This window comes from Metopolophium dirhodum, chromosome 2 (genome assembly GCF_019925205.1).
Source record: "Metopolophium dirhodum isolate CAU chromosome 2, ASM1992520v1, whole genome shotgun sequence".
In the NCBI taxonomy this organism is placed as follows: Eukaryota; Metazoa; Arthropoda; class Insecta; order Hemiptera; family Aphididae; genus Metopolophium; species Metopolophium dirhodum.
In genome coordinates this window covers 11,735,969-11,759,107 of record NC_083561.1, presented here as the reverse complement: position 1 = coordinate 11,759,107, position 23,139 = coordinate 11,735,969, and the positions used below count along the sequence as shown (strand labels likewise).

The 23,139-nt window shown below is 32.2% G+C and overlaps 1 protein-coding gene across 2 annotated transcripts; it reads left to right on the top strand.

Moving 5' to 3' along the window:
- Positions 1–6,139: 6,139 nt before the first annotated feature.
- On the top strand, positions 6,140–22,571 carry LOC132938642 (probable chitinase 10). Of its 2 annotated transcripts, none has more exons than XM_061005587.1 (37): positions 6,140–6,219; positions 9,965–10,127; positions 10,452–10,543; positions 10,610–10,774; positions 10,846–11,034; positions 11,091–11,368; positions 11,440–11,745; positions 11,802–11,928; positions 11,999–12,052; positions 12,116–12,298; positions 12,364–12,493; positions 12,550–12,691; positions 12,753–12,980; positions 13,047–13,245; positions 13,649–13,761; positions 13,851–14,073; positions 14,627–15,088; positions 15,153–15,343; positions 15,422–15,626; positions 15,711–15,847; positions 15,908–16,301; positions 16,364–16,543; positions 16,607–16,818; positions 16,902–17,037; positions 17,100–17,242; positions 17,319–17,504; positions 17,569–17,694; positions 17,761–17,896; positions 18,792–19,095; positions 19,164–19,297; positions 19,395–19,606; positions 19,743–19,878; positions 19,967–20,109; positions 20,479–20,664; positions 20,753–20,946; positions 21,534–21,816; positions 21,872–22,571. In XM_061005587.1, the coding sequence occupies exons 1-37, from the start codon at positions 6,162–6,164 to the stop codon at positions 21,962–21,964; spliced, it is 6,843 nt and encodes a 2,280-aa protein (XP_060861570.1). In that variant the 5' UTR covers positions 6,140–6,161; the 3' UTR covers positions 21,965–22,571. The 2 variants fall into 2 exon arrangements, with proteins under 2 accessions (XP_060861570.1, XP_060861571.1); XM_061005588.1 differs by lacking the exon at positions 6,140–6,219 and adding an exon at positions 6,697–7,095.
- The last annotated feature ends 568 nt before the right edge of the window (positions 22,572–23,139 follow it).

Here is a 23,139-nt window from a genome sequence, read left to right as displayed (position 1 = left end):
CGCCGCTATTGTGTTTCGCCGTTTGGGGCCCATTCCATTGTCATCTGGACCCGATAAAAACGCGTCTCGTCGTCGCGTATGCCAACGCATAATAATAATAATAATAGTAATAATAACACGGAACGTATATATATATATATACAGATAAAGGTATATACTATATATATGTCACGGGTGCCTACATGTTATATATAAATGTGTATATACATATTATGCTGCGAGACTGGACATTATTATTTATATATATTTATATAGAGACACATACGCATACACGTGTTTAAGCGAAATATTGATACGTCTGTCGGGGTTATGTACATAGAATAATATTATACACAATATATAACATTATAAGAGAGCATACCGTCGGCGTTTAAATTTATGACGGTCAGCGTCCGTACGATACAATATTATAATATCGTATGTTATGCTATACACACACACACACACACACACACACACACACACACACACACACACACACAAACAAACACACACACACACACACACACAAACACACACACACACACACACACACACACACAAACACGACCTACAACCGTCGCTAGGCCTTGTGCGACCGTCGTTGTCGTCGTCGTGCCCGCGGTGGTCAGGTGGTCTACGCGGTATGGTGGCGATTTCTCGCCGTCTTCGGGACGCTGCTCTGACACGTAATATAGATCTCTGGTCACGATCTATCTCCCGGGACTCGAGTTTTATTATTATTATTAATTCCTATATTATTATTATATTGCCGAATACACATTATATTTTTTTTTCCGGAATTCTCGCCTTCCGGCGATCGACGGACGAAATTAAATTTGCCAATAAATATCCGTGTTTATTATTTGAATTTTAAACACCGAACAGTTTAAACACCTATACACATTGACGTTATATATCATTATAAATGTATAATATATGAGTTATATGTCTATATTACTTCATAAGTGTGTGATTATAATTAGATTAATTACAGTTTAGTGAATATTATTTTTAATCGTGCCTAGAGAACTCGTATGGAAAAAATCCATAACTTCTCATTTGGTGTACCTATACACCGACGTCTGACAGCCATCTCGACTGCAATGGTTTCCAACAGCAACTGCTGCGTAAGAGCTAGTTCCGTTTTTAATATAATATTATATTATGTGTAACTGCTTTTCGGTTGAAAAATTGAATGTATTTTAATCTTGATAAAAATTGCACAGTATTTTATATTTTATTATTATTTACTAAACAAGTTTGGATATCGCATAAAATATACAGTTTTAAATTATGAACTTTACATTTTAAATTCTCAATAGACTATATTTTGGTTTGGCGTGTTTTTTTGTTTTTATTGCTTTTGATATTTTATTTTACAGACTGCAAAAAGGGACACCTATACCACATACAATTACCTACCAGGAATTGAACACACCGGTTCGACAAACCGATTTGTTCTTATTCCGATGGATAAATCGTTATTATTTAGCAAAAAAATACTCCACCGATCCGTATAATAACGCGCATGCTTATCGACGTCATTTGTGCTCAGTATATAATATGTAAGTGGTGTAATGGTGCGCACTACATATTATAGGCGTCAACGACCGGTTTCTTCTAAATGCCAGTTGATCGAAAACCAATTTCCCTCCCTCGACCAGCAATCGGCTAGAACATTTCAACAAACTCGCAACTGTGAAGATTAGACCTTTTATATATTTACACTTACGGAATAAATACGATCTAAAGCGAAACACCACATCGTTGCAAATTATTGGCATAGGTTTGGAGTGGATCAGGTAAAGTCGGGGGACCAACTTCACAGACGTTCCAAAAAGACTAGTCAGATCGATTGAGTCTCTTTCAGAGTAATTTAAACGATATTCTTAAACGTTAGTTTCGCATCGATTACTTCACCATAATTTAAACCACCACGGCTTAAAATCCATTACACCGACATTAATATTACGTCCATATGAGTAAATTATTACCTTTTAAATATATTCGCAAAATACGTAGATTATGTATATGAGCACATTATGTGTATTAAAAGGTGTTACACGATGATATTATGTATACAATAACGAATGTGTATAAATTTAGTTTTATTTTCAATAAAATAAATTTAAAATCTTAGAAGGATCACTAATCATGGTGATATTCTAAGTTGAGTCATAATATATTGATTCCTTTTTTTATTTGTAATAATATGTTGGTATTATAATATTTATTATATTATTCTGATGAACTGTAACTGAGAGAAATCAATGGTGAAAAGATATAAATGTATAACAAGTTAAATTTTTAAAAAATCTTATCAATAATTTTATATATTCAATACATTTTTTTAATTCAACAACAATAAAAGGTACTTGAAGAGGTGAAATACATAATATAGGTGTATAATATATTACAATCATATTTTAGTAAAGTATAAGCGAGTACTTTTCCATTGTTCAATAAAAACATTTTTTTTTTTTTTTTGACTGTTATATAAGTTGTTTACTTTTATGTATAAAGTCTTTATACATAATATATATATATATATCTATAAAATATTTACCTTATTTATCTAGTTGTTATTTCTATATATGGGTATATTATGTACTCTTTGATAGGTGTATTTAAAAATGCGGTAAGTTATAAATGTAAGTTTTTCATTATTTTTTCAACCTTACTTTTTTCTACTGACGTTTTTTTTTTACTTTTAATGTGAATCGTTTTTGAAAAGAGTAACCAAATAAAGAAATAAAGAAGTTAAAGAATTTAGATCACGTTATTTAATGCGCACAGGATCATTCTCCGGGAATCATAATATATAATGTCATTACAAATGCAGTCTATAAAGTATATATAGGCACATCTAAACATCCTCGGGATGTATTTATGCGTAATGCACTAATGCAGTTATAACATTGTAGAATTTTTCCGAGCCTATTTATGTTTGTTTTATTTTGTTCAGAGCTATTATAGTGATTAACGTACTTTTCTCGTAATTAATTTTGTATTACGAATTGTAAATATAGCTGTTCTGTAACTAAGAATGGAATCTTCACTATTTTTTTTTTTTTTAGCGGACACTGATGCACATTGAATATTATTTATTGGTTATTAATTGTATGTATTTACTTAAAAGTTATTATTATAGTGTAACGTGATTGTACACGGTAAATATATCATTATAAAATGAACACTGTAACCGGAAAAATATACACAATAAATTAAAGATTATGTTCTACTCGATAATAATATTATAATGTAGTGTTGAAATTTGGTTATTTTCGTTGCTATTAATGTGGCTTGGTAGTGTTGATGGTGGTCCACGCAAAACGTGTTATAGTCAAATTACGATGTGTTGCGAACTCTTAATGAACAATATTTTATTTCTTATGGGAGTGTGTGACATTATATGTCCATATTATTACATTTTAGTACACATAATATTTAAAAATAATAAATTTAAACGTACGTATAATAATTATTATTATTAGAGCTCCTTTAATACACATGTACCTTTTAACTATATATTTCCAAACAACAATTTTAAAATAATTGATAATGTCTAAAAATTACACGAGAGAACACGTGTAATACTGCGATATAATTATTACCTTAAGATAGGTGCATTTTAAGTACAAATATACTATAGTAAGCTATATAAAAAACTTACTCGTAAGATTATATAATATTAAATATATTATTAAAAGTACACTTGATCAATATTTACTTTAACTTATATAACTTAATGATATTTAGTCACTATATTATAATTAAATTACAGATCTATTATGATTTATGATCGACTTATTGATGAGTTTATAAACGTTTTATAACATTTTATATTGATTACTGTTTAGTTTTCTATATCGATTACAAATGCCATTACTGTTTAATAAGTCAGTTTTGCAACTGATAAAATAATATTAAATAAAAATATAAGTTGGAAATTAAAAAAATAAAAACAATTGCAAATTGTATATTTGTATGTATAAAAAGTACATCACGAAGTATTTTTTGTTTAAACTCTATTAATATAGGTTGATCAATGATCAATGAATATCTTAAAAGTATAAAATATATGCATAACATATTTTATAACACTATACGTCCAGTACAGTTTATGCGTGACGGAACGATTTTTACCTATTGTATTTAATTTAACATCCGTATGATATAAATGTATTATAATTTATGTTTTCATATGTGATGTATGTATATTAATTTATTTTATAAATTTAACCACTGTTACGTTTAAAGGTTTAATTGGCCTTGATAATTAGGTTCCTATCCACAGAAGCACACAATTATTCCACTGCATTTAAAATAACTTCAGACTTACTTTGTATCATGATCTTTTTTAAACATTCACATCCATCTCGCATTTGATCATAATTCTTTCAAGGTCTAGGATTTGGTCACGCTAATAATTTTGAAAAAAAGTAATGGGTGAATAGTTTCCTGAGAACTCCGCTTCGACGTGTTCGATTGCAAGTAAGTACCTAATACAATTTAAACCTATGAGCCATATACAATTTGATACACATAGAATAATGAATGAAAATATTATAGTCAGTTCATTCAGTTTATATCATATTGTACAAGCCTCGTTTAAGTATAAATCTAAAACGTATAATACGGTTTTTATAAGACGTATACCTACCTAATGCCATCAACTCGATGCATAATTCCTTTCAACATTATACGCATAGACATGAAGGTATTGTGTAGTAGTGTAATGCCTATTAAATAACGGAAACTCGATAAATATTTGTGTTTAGATTGAATCGTTAGAAACGTAATATTTTAGGTTTGAAAAGTAAAATAATGTGACAAACGGTAATATTGTACAAACTAAATTACAATAAAACGATATATGTAATGTATTTAAGTTAGTGTGGAAATTCTTCATCTATGATCGTATAAATAGGTGCATTACTTTAATATCTGCCAAAATTAACTTAGATACATACCATTCGTCTGGTTTTAATAGGCATACCTATCTATTCTATTGAATAACAAAACATTCGATTACAGTGCCAAGATTTTTTTCACGACTTAACATCCGCAAAATCCAAATACATTTTTCATTGTTAAATATTATAATTTAACACCTACCGAATAAACTGAACTGCATATATTAAAGTAATACCTAATAACTGTCGTCATAATGTTGTCACCGGACAAAACTTAAAGCCTTGGGTCTTAGGCTTAGCAATTACAATACACCGAAATAGTTGCTAAAATATGTATTTGCGATGAAAAATATGAATTTAGGGTGTGTGTAGCGATATAAAACACTTCATCATTTTTAAAACATTTGAAATGGAGAAAAAACATGTTCGCATAATTATTTATTATAATATTTGAACTATATTATTATGATCATATTTAAAGCTACATAATAATAGCCATGTTGTCAAATATAATATGTTTAGTTCAAAACAAGTAAACAGATATACGTATTAATATATTTTTTTTTTTTTTTGATGCATAATATATAAATGACCGTCGTTCTCTTTAAACACAAAAACAGATAAATGTGTTATTAATATCCTTGGATTTTAATTTATGGAACATAATACATAATTGCAGTGGTTATTGATTTCATTATTATATACAAGCAAATTGATTGTATATAATTATGTTTAGGCTACTCATTATTGTACCTACGATTTATAGACCGTGAGTATGATAGGGCCTATATGCGATCCGAGTGACGAGCGTACTATATCATTATGTTGTGTGTAAGACCTGCCTATTGTAATAGTTTCGCGCGAATTTCCGCGACACCCGGTGTGAGAGAATTTGGCAGAAGAAGAAAATCGCAAAAAACGGACTCAACGAATCGATTTGTTCGGAAAAATCACAGCGCATTGCGAAGTTCCGTCGAAGAAGTCACGTCGGGCATCGTCGGTAGTCGCCCGTCGGACTGCAAGCTGATCGCGAACTGGATATCCCTTTCCAAAGCCGTCGACCGGCCACGGAGTTTCCGGTCGCGCGCCCACCAACCCGACCGAACGTGTATATACCCTTTCCGGACGACCTTGAACCGGTCGGTGGTCACACTCCCCCCCGGACGATCGCTCCGGCACGGGGTGGAGACGTCGCTGCCTCCGTGACCGCGGAGGCTTACCGACATCATTCTACCGCGGTACGCGCCGTCCACCGGACATATCATGCCTCGTCGTGTCGTCAACCGCCCAAGAAACCGCCTCATCGGCAGCACCACCTCAGGTACATTATAAGCTCGAATATTATTATATACTGTTTCGTATAGCGTACAGTTTCGATTGTATAATAATATTATTATAAGTATAATGAAATCGTCTTCGAAATATTATTATCAATAATCGTCATCGCATCGATAGGTAGTTAAAAATGTATATAATAGTATTGTACCGTTGAAGAGTATAATCAGTAGTGATGACATGACGTCGGACTATACGGACACGTGACGTGAATCCTAAATCATATTATTAATACAATATTAGAGAAAAAATATCATAATATGCGTTTGCCGATCGGAAAACCCGCGCGGGTGACGCCAGTGCGCGATCCGTGCACGCAGGATGCGGTCGTCGCCGTCACGGAAATTCAAAATATAATCACAAATCGTAAGAATATTATTAAAAATCATAATTTAACGTTATCGTCTTCAATTCGTTACACCACTTCTGGAGTTTTTTTTTCCTGTACAAATATCGTTTAAAATCGACGCCCTGCGACTTGTTCGTCCATCGTACAATAATATTAATACATTCGTTTGCCGTTTACAAAATATTATATAAACACGTTCAGGCTCTGTGAAGCCGCGTGTCGGACGCGCTCATTCAAGGCTCACAGCTCAAATCGTTTTGTTTACTCCCATCCAGATCGCCCGCGGTTCATCCACGGTGTATATTAAGTATATACATATATATATGTATATTGTATTTTTAATCCGTTCGGGATTTAATCCATTTCGGGAGTTTGACGAGTCAGCGACTTCGGTGTAGGTAGATACCTGACCTGCAACATATTAATAACTATAATCTTGAGCCTTTTATACGACACGACCACCGGAGCCACTTAACCGAGTTTTTCTGTCGTCCGATGCAATTTTGAATAGAGGTACGTAACACAATTATTACAATCGGTTTAAATCGCATACATGTCATTATTATATTATTGAATATAATATAGTGAACAAAGAATTACCATCTTGAAATTAATTTGCATGTTTTTTTTTGTCATTTGTCGTCTTAATGTCTTAGCGGTTTTTTCATACATATACCTGTGTCGTTTCGTTATTGAATACAAATAAAATTGTAATCAACACTTTAAATCAACTCGTATGATATTATTAAACCCCTATCTCTCTCAATAAACTATAAAATGCAATCTTAAAATATATATCCTCGCATATATTTGCAATTTTTGTTATTTGTCATCTTAGTGTCTTCGCATTTTTAACATGCTTATTGTTTCTAAATAAGTAAGTTTTTTTAACACATCATATGACAGTTTTTTTCATTTTTTTCAACGAGGTTTAATAAATAATCAAATTGTGTTTATTATAAATAAAATATGATTTATTTAAATTTTGTTTGCCATTTTCATAATTTGTCATCTCACTGTATTGAATATTCATACATATATTATATTTAAATTGTTTAATTTATTAATACTTATTTTGTTTCGGAAGATTTCATACATATTAATAATATACATAAAAATACATAAAAAAATTAATTCACCAATTTGTATTTTGTACGTAACACTGGTTAGTTATTATAACCTTAATAGTTTATAATATATTATCTTCTGCTAACGTAAATTATATTAGAATCACAGTGTCTCGTGCCAAATAAAAATTTTGTTTTTAAAATTGTATTTATGTTTATTTGTGTAACAACTTACATCAGCTTATTATATTTTGATAGTTGATAACAACAAAAACTATTATAGAAGATTAAAATGATGCGAGATGACGTACTTTTGATGAATATTAATATTAACCACTTAGAAATGTTTTGGTTTTAACTTTTAAAGCAGTAAATTTACCAATTAACCAAAGATTGCATACTTTAGTATATTTACATTTTGAATGATCATTAACTATTAAAATATAATTAAACTATACACTTTTAACCATACAAAGTCGGTAAATTTAATATTTATAATTTATAACTCGTTTTGAGATTATTTAAAATGTATAATTTTCAGAAAACCAATTTTCCAATTAAAATGTAAAATATTTTATTTCTGTTTATTTCATTATTAAATATATGCTTCAATGTGTTTAATTTAATTTTGTTTCCCATCACATATAAAGTACGGTGATTTTAATGTTAATGCTTTTTAGTTCTTACGTATTCTACGATAATAGACCGGAAGTTCAAACGCACGTACCTATTGATATTTTTTTTTATTGATTTCTCACTTTATAAAACTATTTGAGTTGGAATTAAAAATAATAATTTTTGTCACCGAAATACGGGTATCGTCAAAACTTTAAAATATTATGATCGAGTTAAAAAAAAAAAATGAATAAACAAAACACTAAAATCATTCTAAGAACCATTCGACGTTATAAATTATAATATACTGAGGCGTGGTGCCCTTTTATTACCTACTTTATACAACAATATAATAATATAATATAAACACATTTTTGGTATTGTTCTTACACGACGTAAAAAAATCTGATTGGGTTCGATTGTTTTGCGCGTAGTAGCAGTTACTCATCTGGTGACGACGGTATCCCGCCAGCCATTATTATTGGCGCATACTCAGCGATCGGGCGTTATTATGTCGCCCCGAGGGCGAATATCAGCGGCACATCTGTACATAATGTAATGGTCCAGTTGTAATGCTACCACGGGTGCGTCTCTGTGATGCGATTATGTAGATTTGTCGGCACTCCAATTAAACCAACAGATCGCGTCTAATACGAGATAATTACGGAATTCGCCCCCGGGTCGTACGGTAGTAACACAGCGTATTTTATGTATCTACAGGTGTACATTATATATTTTATTATTGTAGTCACCGTCCGAACACTGTTGCCCGGGCTTTATTGCACTTGACCTCTCGCAGTAACTAACCTGTTGTCCATATGCATTAATACGCGTCTCCGCGTTTGATACACATCGGTATGGGACGTCTATAGACAATATTATGTGCAGTGTAGGAAGTGTTGACAGATTACACGACAAAAAGGTATTTACCAACGGACGTCGGCGGTTAAAAAAACGGCTTCGGCAACGTTCGTAAAAAAAAATTGATCGACCAGAGATACAATGATATATATATTATATACATAAAATGATATATTTGTGTATATGAAATAAACATTATTTATCGTCACGACCTTGAAATCGCTATGTGCAGTCTAATAAAAAAAAAAAACCCAACTAAAACGTTATGTATTTGGAATTCGGATCGAGAATAAAATCGTATAACGTGATTTTTAACTTTTGTTGAAATAAAAATAGGTAAAACTAATTGTTATTAACAAAGATCAGACTAATGGTGTCATACTTAAGCCATTAATTTGGGGTGAAAAATTTGATTGCTTAATTTTGGACAGGTAGCGCGCCAAAATTACATAACATATTAAAAGTATTAAACTAATGGAATCGATTTGTAACGTAAGAGTTCGTGAGGGTCGTGAAACCACTTTTTCTAGTGAAGAATCGAATATTCCTTAATTCTTTGGGTCAACGTATTTACATACTCCGCACGAATATTAAACAATAAGACCGTCACTAATGTGTTATTGCTGTTTTTTTTATAGATAAATAGTGATTTTTTTATGGTATACAAACATTATTTTTTTTTTATAATAATATCAACTTTTCAAATGAAGGTCTATAGAACATATTATTATAATTTGTTTGTATTACGGTAAAATCTAAAAATGATGCAACGTGATGCGTTTTGTTCATAAAACATACATGCAAGTACGTGCAATGACGGTTATTTAAAATATTTTCAGCCATGAGGATCATCGGTGTTTTGTTTACCGTTATCCTTTTTTTCGTACCATCACGAGGTTTGACGTACATAGATGAAGATGAATCATCCGATAATCGCAACAGGGAATTTAATATTTTACCAAGTAGGGCGGCTATTGAACGAGTACCTCATCAGTTCGAAAGGTAATGTTTATTGAACCAATCAACATTTGTTCATTATTATTTATTATATATGTATATATTTTTATTACTCTAAAAACTGTTTCGGTGACGTTAATATAAAAGTCACTTATGTTCAACATAATAAAAATTCCAATTGATTACTCATGTGTGAAATACATAATATAAGTATATATTTTAATTTAATTCTAAACAAGAATTTATTTAACATCTCAATAATTTGCATATTCATTTACGAGTACAAATTATAGTGCAGAATATAGTTCTATTTTCGACCAAAATTATAACCATGAAAATTATGCAATAAAATATTTCATATATCCTCAGATATAAAATACACGTTCCTGTTCGCGACGCTGTTGAAAAACTGCCATCGAAAAAAGATCCATCGCCCTCAAAATATAGACTAGCGTCTGGAAGTAATGTTTTTTTTAAATCTTGAAATAGTTTTATAATATTTATTTTTATCATAATTCAATTTCTAGGTGCCAATGTTTTTTGTCATCTTGACTCTACACAATACCACAAAAATCAAATTCCTCAAAATTTGGAAAAAATAATTTTGTCGTCTTGTACTCACATATTGTTCAGCTCTGCAGACACAAATTTTGACACCATTGCAAACAATTGGTATTCTAGTCAATCAAATGGTATAAACATTGAATAAATATTCTGTGTATAATGCTCATTTGTTGTTCATTAATATTTTACTAATTTTTAGGCACGTTCGCTTCCATCGCACGTTTAAAAAAAAAAAACCCTTCTACAAAAATATTATTATTGATTAACGACATTTTACCCGAAAGTGTATCGTTTTCAAAGAGAGATTTTATCATTTCAGTCTCGGAAGTTTTGAAAATTAGTGGATTTGATGGACTAGTTTTATCTGATGTTACACCATCAACTTATAGTAATACATTTTTATAGTAATGTTAAGTTTAAGTTTTATTATTAAATACTTTTTAGACGAGTTTGGTGAAGACGAAAACACTAAAGAAGAATTTCCGCTATTGATTGAAGAATTGGCCAGCGTGCTAAAACCAAGAGGATGGTCATTATCATTAATTGTACCACCACTGGATCAAACGTCAAGAAACTACGACACTAAAAGAATTGTTCTAAATTTAGATTTCATTATTCTCAAGAGTTTTGATTTTCGACAAGATGAAGAGAAAATTATTGGTCATCACGCTCCACTGTACAGTGCAGTAGATAGAGATCCATCGTCAAAGTATCGCAATGTGGTAAATATTTTAAATATTTATCAAATTATGGTTTATATATACAACATATAATATAAATTTGACTTTTCAAGGATCATATGGTAAAGCATTGGATACACAATGGTGCAGATCCAAATCAAATAATAGTTGGTGTAGCTTTATTTGGGAGAAGTTTCAGATTGACTGACCCTAAAAATTTCCAACCAGGCTCTCGAACAAACGGGGATGGATATGCTGGTAGATGGACAAAAACGTCTGGATTCCTATCGTATTACGAAGTATGTGATCGCACGAAAAAGGACGATTGGAGACAGTATTCGGACAAATCTGGTTCCCCGTTTGTTGTTAGAAAAGATCAATGGATCAGTTACGAGAACCACCACAGTTTAACACGAAAAGTAAATTGAATTAAACGATGGAAGTTGAATTTAATAATATAATTATTGTATTTTAGCTTGAATATATGGAAAAATTATCACTAGGAGGAGTAATGTTATGGTCATTAGATTCAGATGACTATAATGGGCTTTGTGGCACTCCTTGGCCACTTGTAACCACTGTTAAAACATATATTAGTAATGGTGAGTTAAAATAGATAATGTAAAAATATTTGTATACTATTAAATTAAATTTGTTTTACTATTTTTAAAGTTAATAAAAAAAATTCAATGTCAAACGATCTACGAGAAACACCATTACAATTTGGTAATTGTCATTAGTATGCTAAAATGTTTTGATTTTGGTACCTAATAGTTAATTTAATTTTAGATCTAAACAAAAAAGTGGTATGTTACTTTGCCAGCTGGTCATGGTATCGTTACGGAGAAGGAAAATTTGCTCCTGAGTATATCGACAAAGGTCTATGTACACATGTAGTTTATGCATTTGCTTCTCTAGACCCCAATGATTTAACAATAACATCGGGAAATGAATGGGAAGATTTCGAGAACAGTAATAATCGATTAATAGTACAAAATTATGATTAATATAAAGTGATAAATATTTTTAACTTTTAGAATTTTATGAAAGATTGGTGTCCAATTCAAAATCTGGAGATATCAAAGTTATGATCTCAATGGGTGGTTGGACAGACTCGGCCGGTGACAAATATTCAAAATTAATTAGCAGTGGAACTTCGAGGAGAAGGTAAATTTTTAGAGAGGTGTGGTAAAATAGATTAAAAATAATTTATTTTATTACAGTTTTGTAAATTCTGCTGTTGCGTTTTTGAGAAAATATAATTTTAACGGTCTTCATCTGGACTGGAATTATCCTGTGTGTTGGCAAGCCGATTGCACTCAAGGTCCATCTTCGGATAAAACTAATTTTGTTAAACTAATACAAGTACTGTCATTGTCTATATAAAAAACAATAGGTCAATATTTAATTGATTTTTATATTGTAGGAGCTTAAATCGGAGTTCAATAAACAAGACCCACCGTTTGAATTATCAGCTGCAATCTCTGGTTATGAAGAAATTATTAAAGAAGCTTATGACTTTCCAAGTCTAAGTGAATACTTAGATTTCATGTCTATAATGACATATGATTATCATGGATCTTGGGAAAATGTCACTGGACACGTGAGTCCGGCTTATTACAAAGATGGCGACGAATTTCCTAAGTACAATATGGTATGTTAATAGAAAACAATATAAGATTTTCGTAGTTTCAAATAAAATTTTTGTTCATATATTTAGGATTCCACCATTAAATTAATAAGAAAATTGGGCGCAGATCCGTCAAAAATCGTAGTTGGTCTTCCGTTTTATGGTCAGACGTACACATTGTCATCGAATTCAGAACACGGGCTTGGTGATCCAGCTAAAGGATCAGGATATCCTGGCGAATATACACAGCAACCAGGAATGTTGGCGTACTACGAAATTTGTAATAGAGGTACAGTCAAAACTATATAAAATAATTTTACAGTACCTTAACATACATAATATAATTATATCCATATACCATTTTGTATATCACAAAAAATAATATGATTAGTTTCATTAATACGTCATATAACTTTGATCATGCGTGGTACTTTGATTAAATGTATAAATAAAGGTAGGTATGTACAAATTTTTCCTTGGCTAATTCAAAATATTATTTTTTATTATAATGCATGTTTATATAATTATTTATTCAACCCAATGAATTATGAATGTGAATGTGAATCGAAAATCTTTATTAATATGAATTATTATTTTTTACCTTAAATTAATTGTATTTATGATAAAAAATGATTTTTTGGTAGTTCGTATCACATTATTATATATTTATAAATACCAAATGTATGTTTTAGTTTCTAATGAGAAATGGCAAGTATCAAGGGATAAAAATAGTGGATTTGATCCATATGCGTATGATGGAAATCAATGGGTCAGTTACGACGACGAGATATCTATTAAATTAAAGGTACAATACAATACAAACATTAGAATATTAATATTTATCCTTTAGATTTATAATATTGTATAGTTTTATAATGAATAATTTGATTTCAGTCCGAATATATAGTGAATCAAGAACTTGGTGGAGCTATGGTTTGGACAATTGATTTAGATGACTTTAACAATATATGTTGTAAAGGTTCTTATCCATTGCTGACAAAAGTTAACGAAGTGTTTAAAAGGATTCCAATTAAATCATCAAATTTGATATGTAATAAACCAGATTATCCAACTACACCGACTTATCAGATTCCTACGACTACCGAAGAAGGACAAGGTTTGTGTTTTATACTTGCAATTAGAACGAAATAAGATGTTCAAGTCCCGACAAAAATCTATAATCAGTATTAAGTATCCATAGGTAATAAAATACTGACTATAGGTAATGGAATACATCGAATAATACAAATATCTATTTTTACTGGAGCCATTTTAAAGTCAGCAACTTCTGCCATAGTACTACATATTCAAATCTTAACATACATAATGAATTACAAATAAAAATATATTTATACGCAAACTAATCAAGTAAATACGTATTCTGTAGATGAATACATTTAAAACAATTATTAAATTAATGTATAGATACATTTCTGTCTAAATATTCAATTCATAAAATAGCAAAAATCGTAATATTGGTTTATTGTTTTTTTAAAAGTATTATTGATTATATATATATAATATGTAATCAATAGTAGTTTATTATATTATATAATTGTATTATAATTTATTACTCATAAGTGGTTACAGCTAATATAAGAATGAAAACTTCTCATTACCACTAAAATGAATGCCTATTAACAATGATATAATATTTTAATTATCTATAGGTTCTTGGGAAGAACAATCGCCATCAACAGTATCAACAACACAACCTACTAGACCGACAACAATATCGACAACACAACAACCTACTAGACCAACAACACAATATATAACTAAACCACAAACCCGACCTTCAACAACAACCACTACTACAAGTACAACCCCTCCAACCACCTCAACTACAACCACAACTGAACCAAATATTGATGAAGTAATCGAAATTGAACAACAGACAACTCACAAGCCATCTGTAAATCGTCCTTGGTGGTCCGAGTACCACACTCAAAGACCAGAGCAACAAGAAATATGCAAACCAGGAACGTATCAATCTTCTAAAGACGATTGTCAGAACTATTATCAATGTAAAAACGGACGTTATAGGAAATATGCTTGTAAAGAAGGATTGCTGTGGAATAGAAATGCTAACAAATGCGATTCGCTAAGAAATGTTAACTGCAATGAACCCAGTGAGTTTTTAGCTTAATAATAATTATTAAAATATGTTAAAATTAATATTAAAATTATTCACAGCCAATTCTCAAATTTCTGAAGTGACTACAACAACAACTACGACACAAAAACCTGTCACGACATCAAGACCTATAACAGTTAGACCAACCCCTACGTGGCGACCAACTACAACAACAGGCAGACCGATTACTACATGGCGGCCAACGACAACAACAGCCAGACCGATGACTACATGGAGACCAACAACAACTGTAAGTCAATTTTAATATAGAGTAACATTTAAAATTTTAATTTAAAAATTCTGATTTTCTTTTATGTGTGTATTAAAGACAAAAAAATATAGAAATTGCGTTGAAGGTGAATATGTAGCCGCCATTGGTGACTGTACTTCATACTTTGTATGTTCATACGGTTATTTCGTTAGACAGTTTTGTTCCGCTGGATTGGCCTGGAACGATAAAAAGAAAATGTGTGACTGGAAATATAACGTGTATTGCAACTACCAACGTTCAAATAGTATATTTACGCACACCAGTAAGAATGCCAACAATTATAATTTTATTCGTTTTATCGTTACATAATAATGATTAAGTCATTTTTTGTTTGTTAATACTCTAGGTATGTTAGTCAAATCTTCGGTGGAATGTCAAGATGGTGAATTCGCATCTCATCCAGGGGATTGCAACAAATATCTACAATGTTTATGGGGAAAGTTTAAAGTTAACTCATGTCCTGCTGGTCTCTATTGGAATAATGTGAGATTTAAATAAAATAATAACTATGATTACTTTGTAGTAATTTTATTTTTGATACAGAAATTCAGACTTTGTGATTGGCCAATGAATTCTGGGTGCATGCCGTCTCAAGAAATTAACACTTACCCGACCGATGAGCCTGACATTCCATCATTCCCTAGTCAACCGCCAAGTACTGAACCAACCACGAAGCCGACTACTTCGAAACCAATAATAATAAAGCCAACGACTTTGAAACCAACAACACTGAAGCCAACGACTTTGAAACCAACAACACTGAAGCCAACGACTCCTACTTCTACTACTACTACTTCAGAATCAACTACAGAAGAAAACTATATTCCATGGAAGCCAACAACTGGAGTTCCTACTACGGAAGATCCGTGGGCATGGAAACCTACCACTACAACTGCCGCAACTCTTCCCACGACCCAATCGAACTATCATTTGACGGGTAACTTGAGGCAAAAATTAAATATTATAACACTTATAATACAATTTTCGTTGACCTTGTAGGACAGTATAAAGTTGTATGCTATTTCACCAACTGGGCGTGGTACCGACCTTCGCCAGGTAAATTTTTCCCAGAAGACACGGATCCAAATTTGTGCACTCATGTAGTGTATGGTTTTGCAACTCTGGATTACACAGAACTAGTTATTAGAGTATTCGATTCATGGGCAGACATCGATAATGGTACGCGTGAAGTTAAGATTCGATCAAAACAAAAATATGCTAAAAAGAAATTACGTTTTTTAGGTTTCTATGAACGAGTAGTAGCACTCAAACGACGTGGGGTCAAAGTTTCTATTGGTTTAGGTGGATGGAATGATTCAGCAGGTGATAAATACAGTCGTTTGGTCAATAATCGTTCCAGTCGCAAAAAGTTTATAAACAATGTACTCGATTTTATGCACAAGTATGGTTTTGAAGGTCTTGATGTTGATTGGGAATATCCGAAATGTTGGCAGGTAATAAATATATATAATTATTAAATTATATTTTTTAAATTATTTTTCTTCTATCAATAATAACTAAAACTAACATAATACAGACTAATTGTGACCAAGGCCCAGATTCTGACAAAAATGCATTCTCCAATTTTTTGATTGAGCTTAAACAAGCTTTTAAACCACATGGATACTTATTATCTGCTGCTGTTTCTCCTAGTAAAGTAGTAATAGATTCGGGTAAATACATTTATTTGTTTAATATTTTTGAAATCATTAAATTAAAAATATAATTATTTTAGGTTACGATGTGCCTATATTAAACCAATACTTAGATTGGATTGGCGTAATGGCTTATGATTATCATGGTCAATGGGATAAGAAAACTGGTCATGTTGCACCAATTTATAATCATCCAGAAGACGAGATTGAGTATTTCAACTTGGTAAGTTAAACAATAATATTGTATTATAATGTTGTAATAAAAATAAATTATCTTATGTAAATTAATTTTTTTAAAGAATTATACTGTCCATTATTGGATCAAGAAGGGCGCGAACAGTAAGAAAATTGTTCTCGGGTTTCCATTGTACGGTCAATCATTCACGTTATCTAATCCTAAAGTGCACGGTTTAAACGCACCTTCATCTGGTGCAGGAGAAGCTGGTCAATTCACGCGATCTGCTGGATTCATTGCTTACTACGAGGTATGCCCTTTAAACGGTTATAGTGTTATAAATTAATTTCTCATACAATTATATTGCTATATAGATTTGTCGTAAACTTGCCTCCGAGCAATGGACTATTGTTCAAGACCCACAACATAGAATGGGCCCATATGCATATAAGGGTAACCAATGGGTAGGATTCGATGATGTAAAAACAGTAGCACAAAAGGTATGATTAATTCAAAAAGCTTAAATTTTCAATAAGGTCTTATATATAATATTATATCTATTTTAGGCAGAGTACGTGAAATCTATGAATTTGGGAGGCGCTATGATTTGGGCTTTAGATTTGGATGATTATCGAAACGTATGCGGCCAAGGAAATTATCCACTACTCAGCACTATCATGAAGACACTAGGCCAAAAACACGGTAAGACTATATGAATTCTTTAATATTTTGATAGTGTTAGTAGTACTTACACTTAAAAACAGTATTGTACAAATCGATTTTTTACATATTTTTTTTAGTTATATTTATTACATATACCTAGTAATAAATGTGTACATTTAATATTACTCTACAGTGTTGTAAAGAATGACTTCAATATAAATTTCAATTTCAGTTAGTATAACATTAAATATATTGTAATAATAAGGTAGGTACGTTCATCTTTTAAACAAGTCTGTGTAATATTATTTATTCAGAATTTTCATCAGTCATCTGTACATACAAAATATATAATATATGTATTTGTTTAACTATATGGAGTTACATTTTGTTATTTTGACATAATAAATAACACTTAACACGATCATAATATGATTTTCAATGAAAGTTGAAATTGCAATTCACAAAACTAATAGATACTAAAGAAATAGAGAAAAACGAACAACCTAAAAATAACATTTAATATTCTATACAATTAACTATAAGAATTTAAAATACAATTTAAATATTTGTTTGTACTAAATAATTTTAAATAAAAAAGTATGATAATATGACGTATAATATGTAAATCAACAACATTTTTTAGTTGTTCTAAGTTTAATCAATATAATCCGATGTCGATTTCTACGGTACACGTCATAATAATCCCAGACAGGAAATGCTTGACTAAAAATATAATTATAACATTATAATAATATTATTCGTGATTATAATGTTAGTACCTACTTAGGTATATAACGTTTTTACAATAATATTATGATATTATCATTAGAAAATGCTGTCAGGGAATTATAATATGTTTTGGAACATTTAAAATAATACATCTAAAAAATAAAGATTTTTCTTATGAAAACTTTTTTTTTCTTTATTTATACAGGTAATCCACAAACTACTCCGATGATACCTGTAACAAGTAAACCGACGACATCCATGACTACGACGTCATCGCCGCACTACAACACTTCAACGACCGAAGTGTCTACGACTACACAACTGTCACCGACAAGACCAACAAAACCCTCGTATGCGAAGCCGACGACGACGACGAAGCCGACGACAACGACGACGACTACGACTTCTACCACGACGACCACGACACCGAAACCCACGACGACCGTGAAACCTCCGTCCGCGGAATACTTTAAAGTCGTTTGTTATTTCACCAATTGGGCTTGGTACAGGTTCGTAATGATTATTGAAACGTACGACTGTCGACGTGTCCGGAGATTTATTTCGTTGGGATTTTCAGACATAGTGGCGGAAAATACTTACCCAGCGATATCGACCCGTCGCTTTGCACACACATCATTTACGGGTTCGCTGTACTGGACAACGACGAACTGACCATCAGGGCGCACGACACTTGGGCGGATTTCGACAACTGTACGTTTTTTTTGGTGCCACACGCTGCGGCAATTTTGAGAGGGGGATGATGGGGTGCGTGATGCGATTGCTAATTTTCTGTCACGCGTGTTTGCAGTTTTTTACCGCAAAGTGACGGCGCTCAAGAAATTCGGCGTCAAGGTGCTGTTGGCGATCGGAGGTTGGAATGATTCGGCCGGCAGCAAATACAGCGAGCTGGTAAACAACCCGTTGGCGAGAAGCAAGTTTGTGGAACACGTAGTCGGCTATTTGAAGCAAAACGATTTCGACGGACTAGATTTCGATTGGGAGTATCCAAAGTGCTGGCAGGTAATAAATCGACGATCTATAATACAGACATACGGCCGGTCACGGTTTGTCCGTAGGGATCAAAATATAATAAATTATATTATTATTAACTCTTATCGTTGATATGCACCGTAATGGCGTATTATAATATGAACAGGTCGATTGCAAGCGGGGCCCGAAAAGCGACAAAGAAGGGTTCTCGAGACTATTGTTGGAACTGCGAGAAGCGTTCGACAAAGAAGGTTTCCTATTGTCGGCGGCCGTGTCGCCCAACAAAGTTGTAATAGACGCGGGTACGTGAACAATGGCAATATTAAAAATGTACAATACCCACACAACTGGTCATGGTGTTTTATTCGAGTTCGTTTGTTTCATGATTAGGTTACGATGTGCCACTACTCTCGGCGACGTTGGACTGGATATCCGTGATGGCGTATGACTACCATGGACAATGGGATAAGAAGACCGGGCACGTGGCGCCCATGTACTCTCATCCCGACGATTTTGACATGACTTACAACGCCGTAATTATACAATCGTTATTAATTTTTATTTAGGGCTCTGTGTTAAAAAGAAAACAGTTGAATAAGATTATACTTATGCAAGAAAATAAAATTGGTGAAATATGCACTAAACATAACAACGGCCAAAAACATGTGATTAAAAATTGATTAAAATTTAAATGAATGTTTTTAAAATAAGTAAATAATTTTAAATATCTACCTACCTATACGAATTATAAAAATACAACTTTTATAGACAAATAAAAAAATTTAAAAATTAAAAAGGAACGAAAAAAACATTCACCAAATGTTCAAATGCATTAAACTCACATGCCCCGACCATACCGTAATATGTACTAAATTATAAAACAACGATGGCACTTTTTTCAGAACTTCACGCTGTACTATTGGGTGAACCAAGGTGCGGATCCCCGTAAACTCATAATGGGTATGCCCACGTACGGTCAGTCGTTCTCGTTGGCATCCAGCAAGAACAACGGTTTGAACGCACCCACCTACGGTGGCGGTGAAGCGGGTGATGCGACCAGGTCCCGGGGATTTTTGTCCTACTACGAAGTAAGTACCCAGCTATAATAGACATAATTACATTTGTGGATTACCCGCACGGAGGACTTCAGTTTTCACACGTTCGCCGGGTTTTCAGATCTGCCACAAAGTGTTGAAGCGCGATTGGCAACTGGTCCAAGACCCGCTGGGCAGGATGGGCCCGTACGCTTACAGTGGCAACCAATGGGTGTCGTTCGACGACCAGGACATGATCAGATTCAAATCCGAATTCGTCGTTCGCAATGACCTCGGTGGCGCAATGATATGGGCGTTGGACTTGGACGATTTCAAGTGAGTGAAAAATACGCATTTCCGCCCGGAAATAGCACGCATTTACCGTGCGTGTTCGCGAAAACTGGGTACACTATAATAACTCAGTTACCTATACATTACTCAGCACACTATACATATTTTCGAATTCTGTTTACGGGAGATTGTTGATCTATTAGTCCAATTTCGTATTCCACAAACAGGGTTCGACAATATGCATAGGGTACTGAGTGATATGGGCAGTGGCAGATTCAGGGGAGGGGCACAGGGGCCACGTGCCCCCCTGTCAATTTTCTATCGACGATTTTTTTATGTAACAACCAGTATTACATAAATGAAAAATTAATTCAATAAGAATAATTCTACCAACTATTAATTATTATTTATTATAATCATTATAGTTTAAAAATAATAGCATGCAATATGTATGTATTATTAATTAAAATTAAAAATATAAAATTTATATGTGCCCCCTATCAAAATATCGAAGATCCACCCCTGGATACGGGTTTAATTAAACAGTGTACACTTTTTTCGGGGACACGCGGTATATGTAATAGCCAGTAGGTAGATGTATAATATTACATGGCCCGACGGATTGATTTTAGAAACGTGTGTGGCTGCGAAACGTATCCAATGCTGAAGACCATCAACAGAGTGCTGGGAAGGTTACCAGGTCCGGGACCAGACTGCTACTTGGACCAAGAACGAAATGACTTGGACGGAGTCGTCATCGACAACAGTGACGTCGGGTACGAAGAGGAACTGGGCAGAGGGCAGTGCACCGAACCGCTGTTGAAAGGTCACGGGACGGACTGTAACAAATACGTGATTTGCGAGTTTGGGTCGTTGCTCGAACAGTCTTGTCCGTCCAATTTGTACTTTAACAAGGTAAGAAAAAAATGGTTATAATAAAGGCTATGTTAAATCGTTGAATCGCTTTCAGATGAACATGCTGTGTGATTGGCCCGAAAACGTCAACTGCACCCAAAAGAAACGTTTGTCATCCTCGCACAGACAACTGCGTTTATTACATTGATGAATCTCGAACCTCGTAGAACTGGCACACATCGGTTAATTTAGGTCTACCTTTTGAAATACGACGATTATCATATTATACCTAAGTCTAATTGCAGTACACCATACAATTAAACTCTACATACTGTCCCTCTGTGTTCTCTTTGTCCGTTTCGTTATACCAAACAATCTATAAAGGCGCATTGCGACACGGATTAATGAGACAAGTCGCGTGCTCGTATTTAATTTTAATTTTAAACCAAAATTATTGTAAATAATTATGTTATATGAGTAATATTATTTTTATTATTGTAAAACGAAAAATTACACGATTAATGATAATCAAAATTATAAAATGTAGGTACCTAGGTATATTATAAAAATTTAAAAGGTAAAAACTAAAAACACATCTTAAATTTACACAACATTATTTAAAACTCGTGTTATTATTATAATATTATTAATATTATATTTCTGTTTCGTCTGAACACTGACTGATTCGTAACGATATAATATCGCTTCTGCCTTCTGGGCCCTGACGTATTGTTATAATAAAATTTATAATAATTTTATTCCTCTATAAAGTGATATTAATTATTATTGTATGTAATATAGTTCTACCATTGTGATTTGTGTGTTATTTATACCTCAATACCTAACATTCAATTTAGGTCAAGTTTATACTTTCAATAATATTATTTTTCCTATAAAACATTATCATTAGCGTTTTTAATAATGTCTAATAATTAATAATTATTTCTTCTTTTTTACTATTCTTATACTTAAATGGTAATAACTGATATTATGATTTATGTTTACTACGGAACAATATGTAAACCTAATTAGTTAATTACTCAGAATATATATTTATTAATAAATGATAACGAAAAGAATACTTTATACAGGTGTCTCATTGAACACTGATTTTCAAAACTCTATTTTCAGTAGTTTTTATAAACATTTAAAATCTAAATAATCAAAAAATTGTTATTTATTTTTAAATACGTTTTCCAGGCATATTATATTAAAATAAGTAGTTGGTTTGAAAATCAGAGACCAATCTGACATAAACAAAGTTATCCTATTTCAGGTAAAAACAAATAAACAAAATCTTAAAATTTTTCTAAGTAAGGAGTGATATTTTTTCTTATAAAGTAATTTTAGAATTTTTAATTAGTTTAATTTGATATTTCCGTA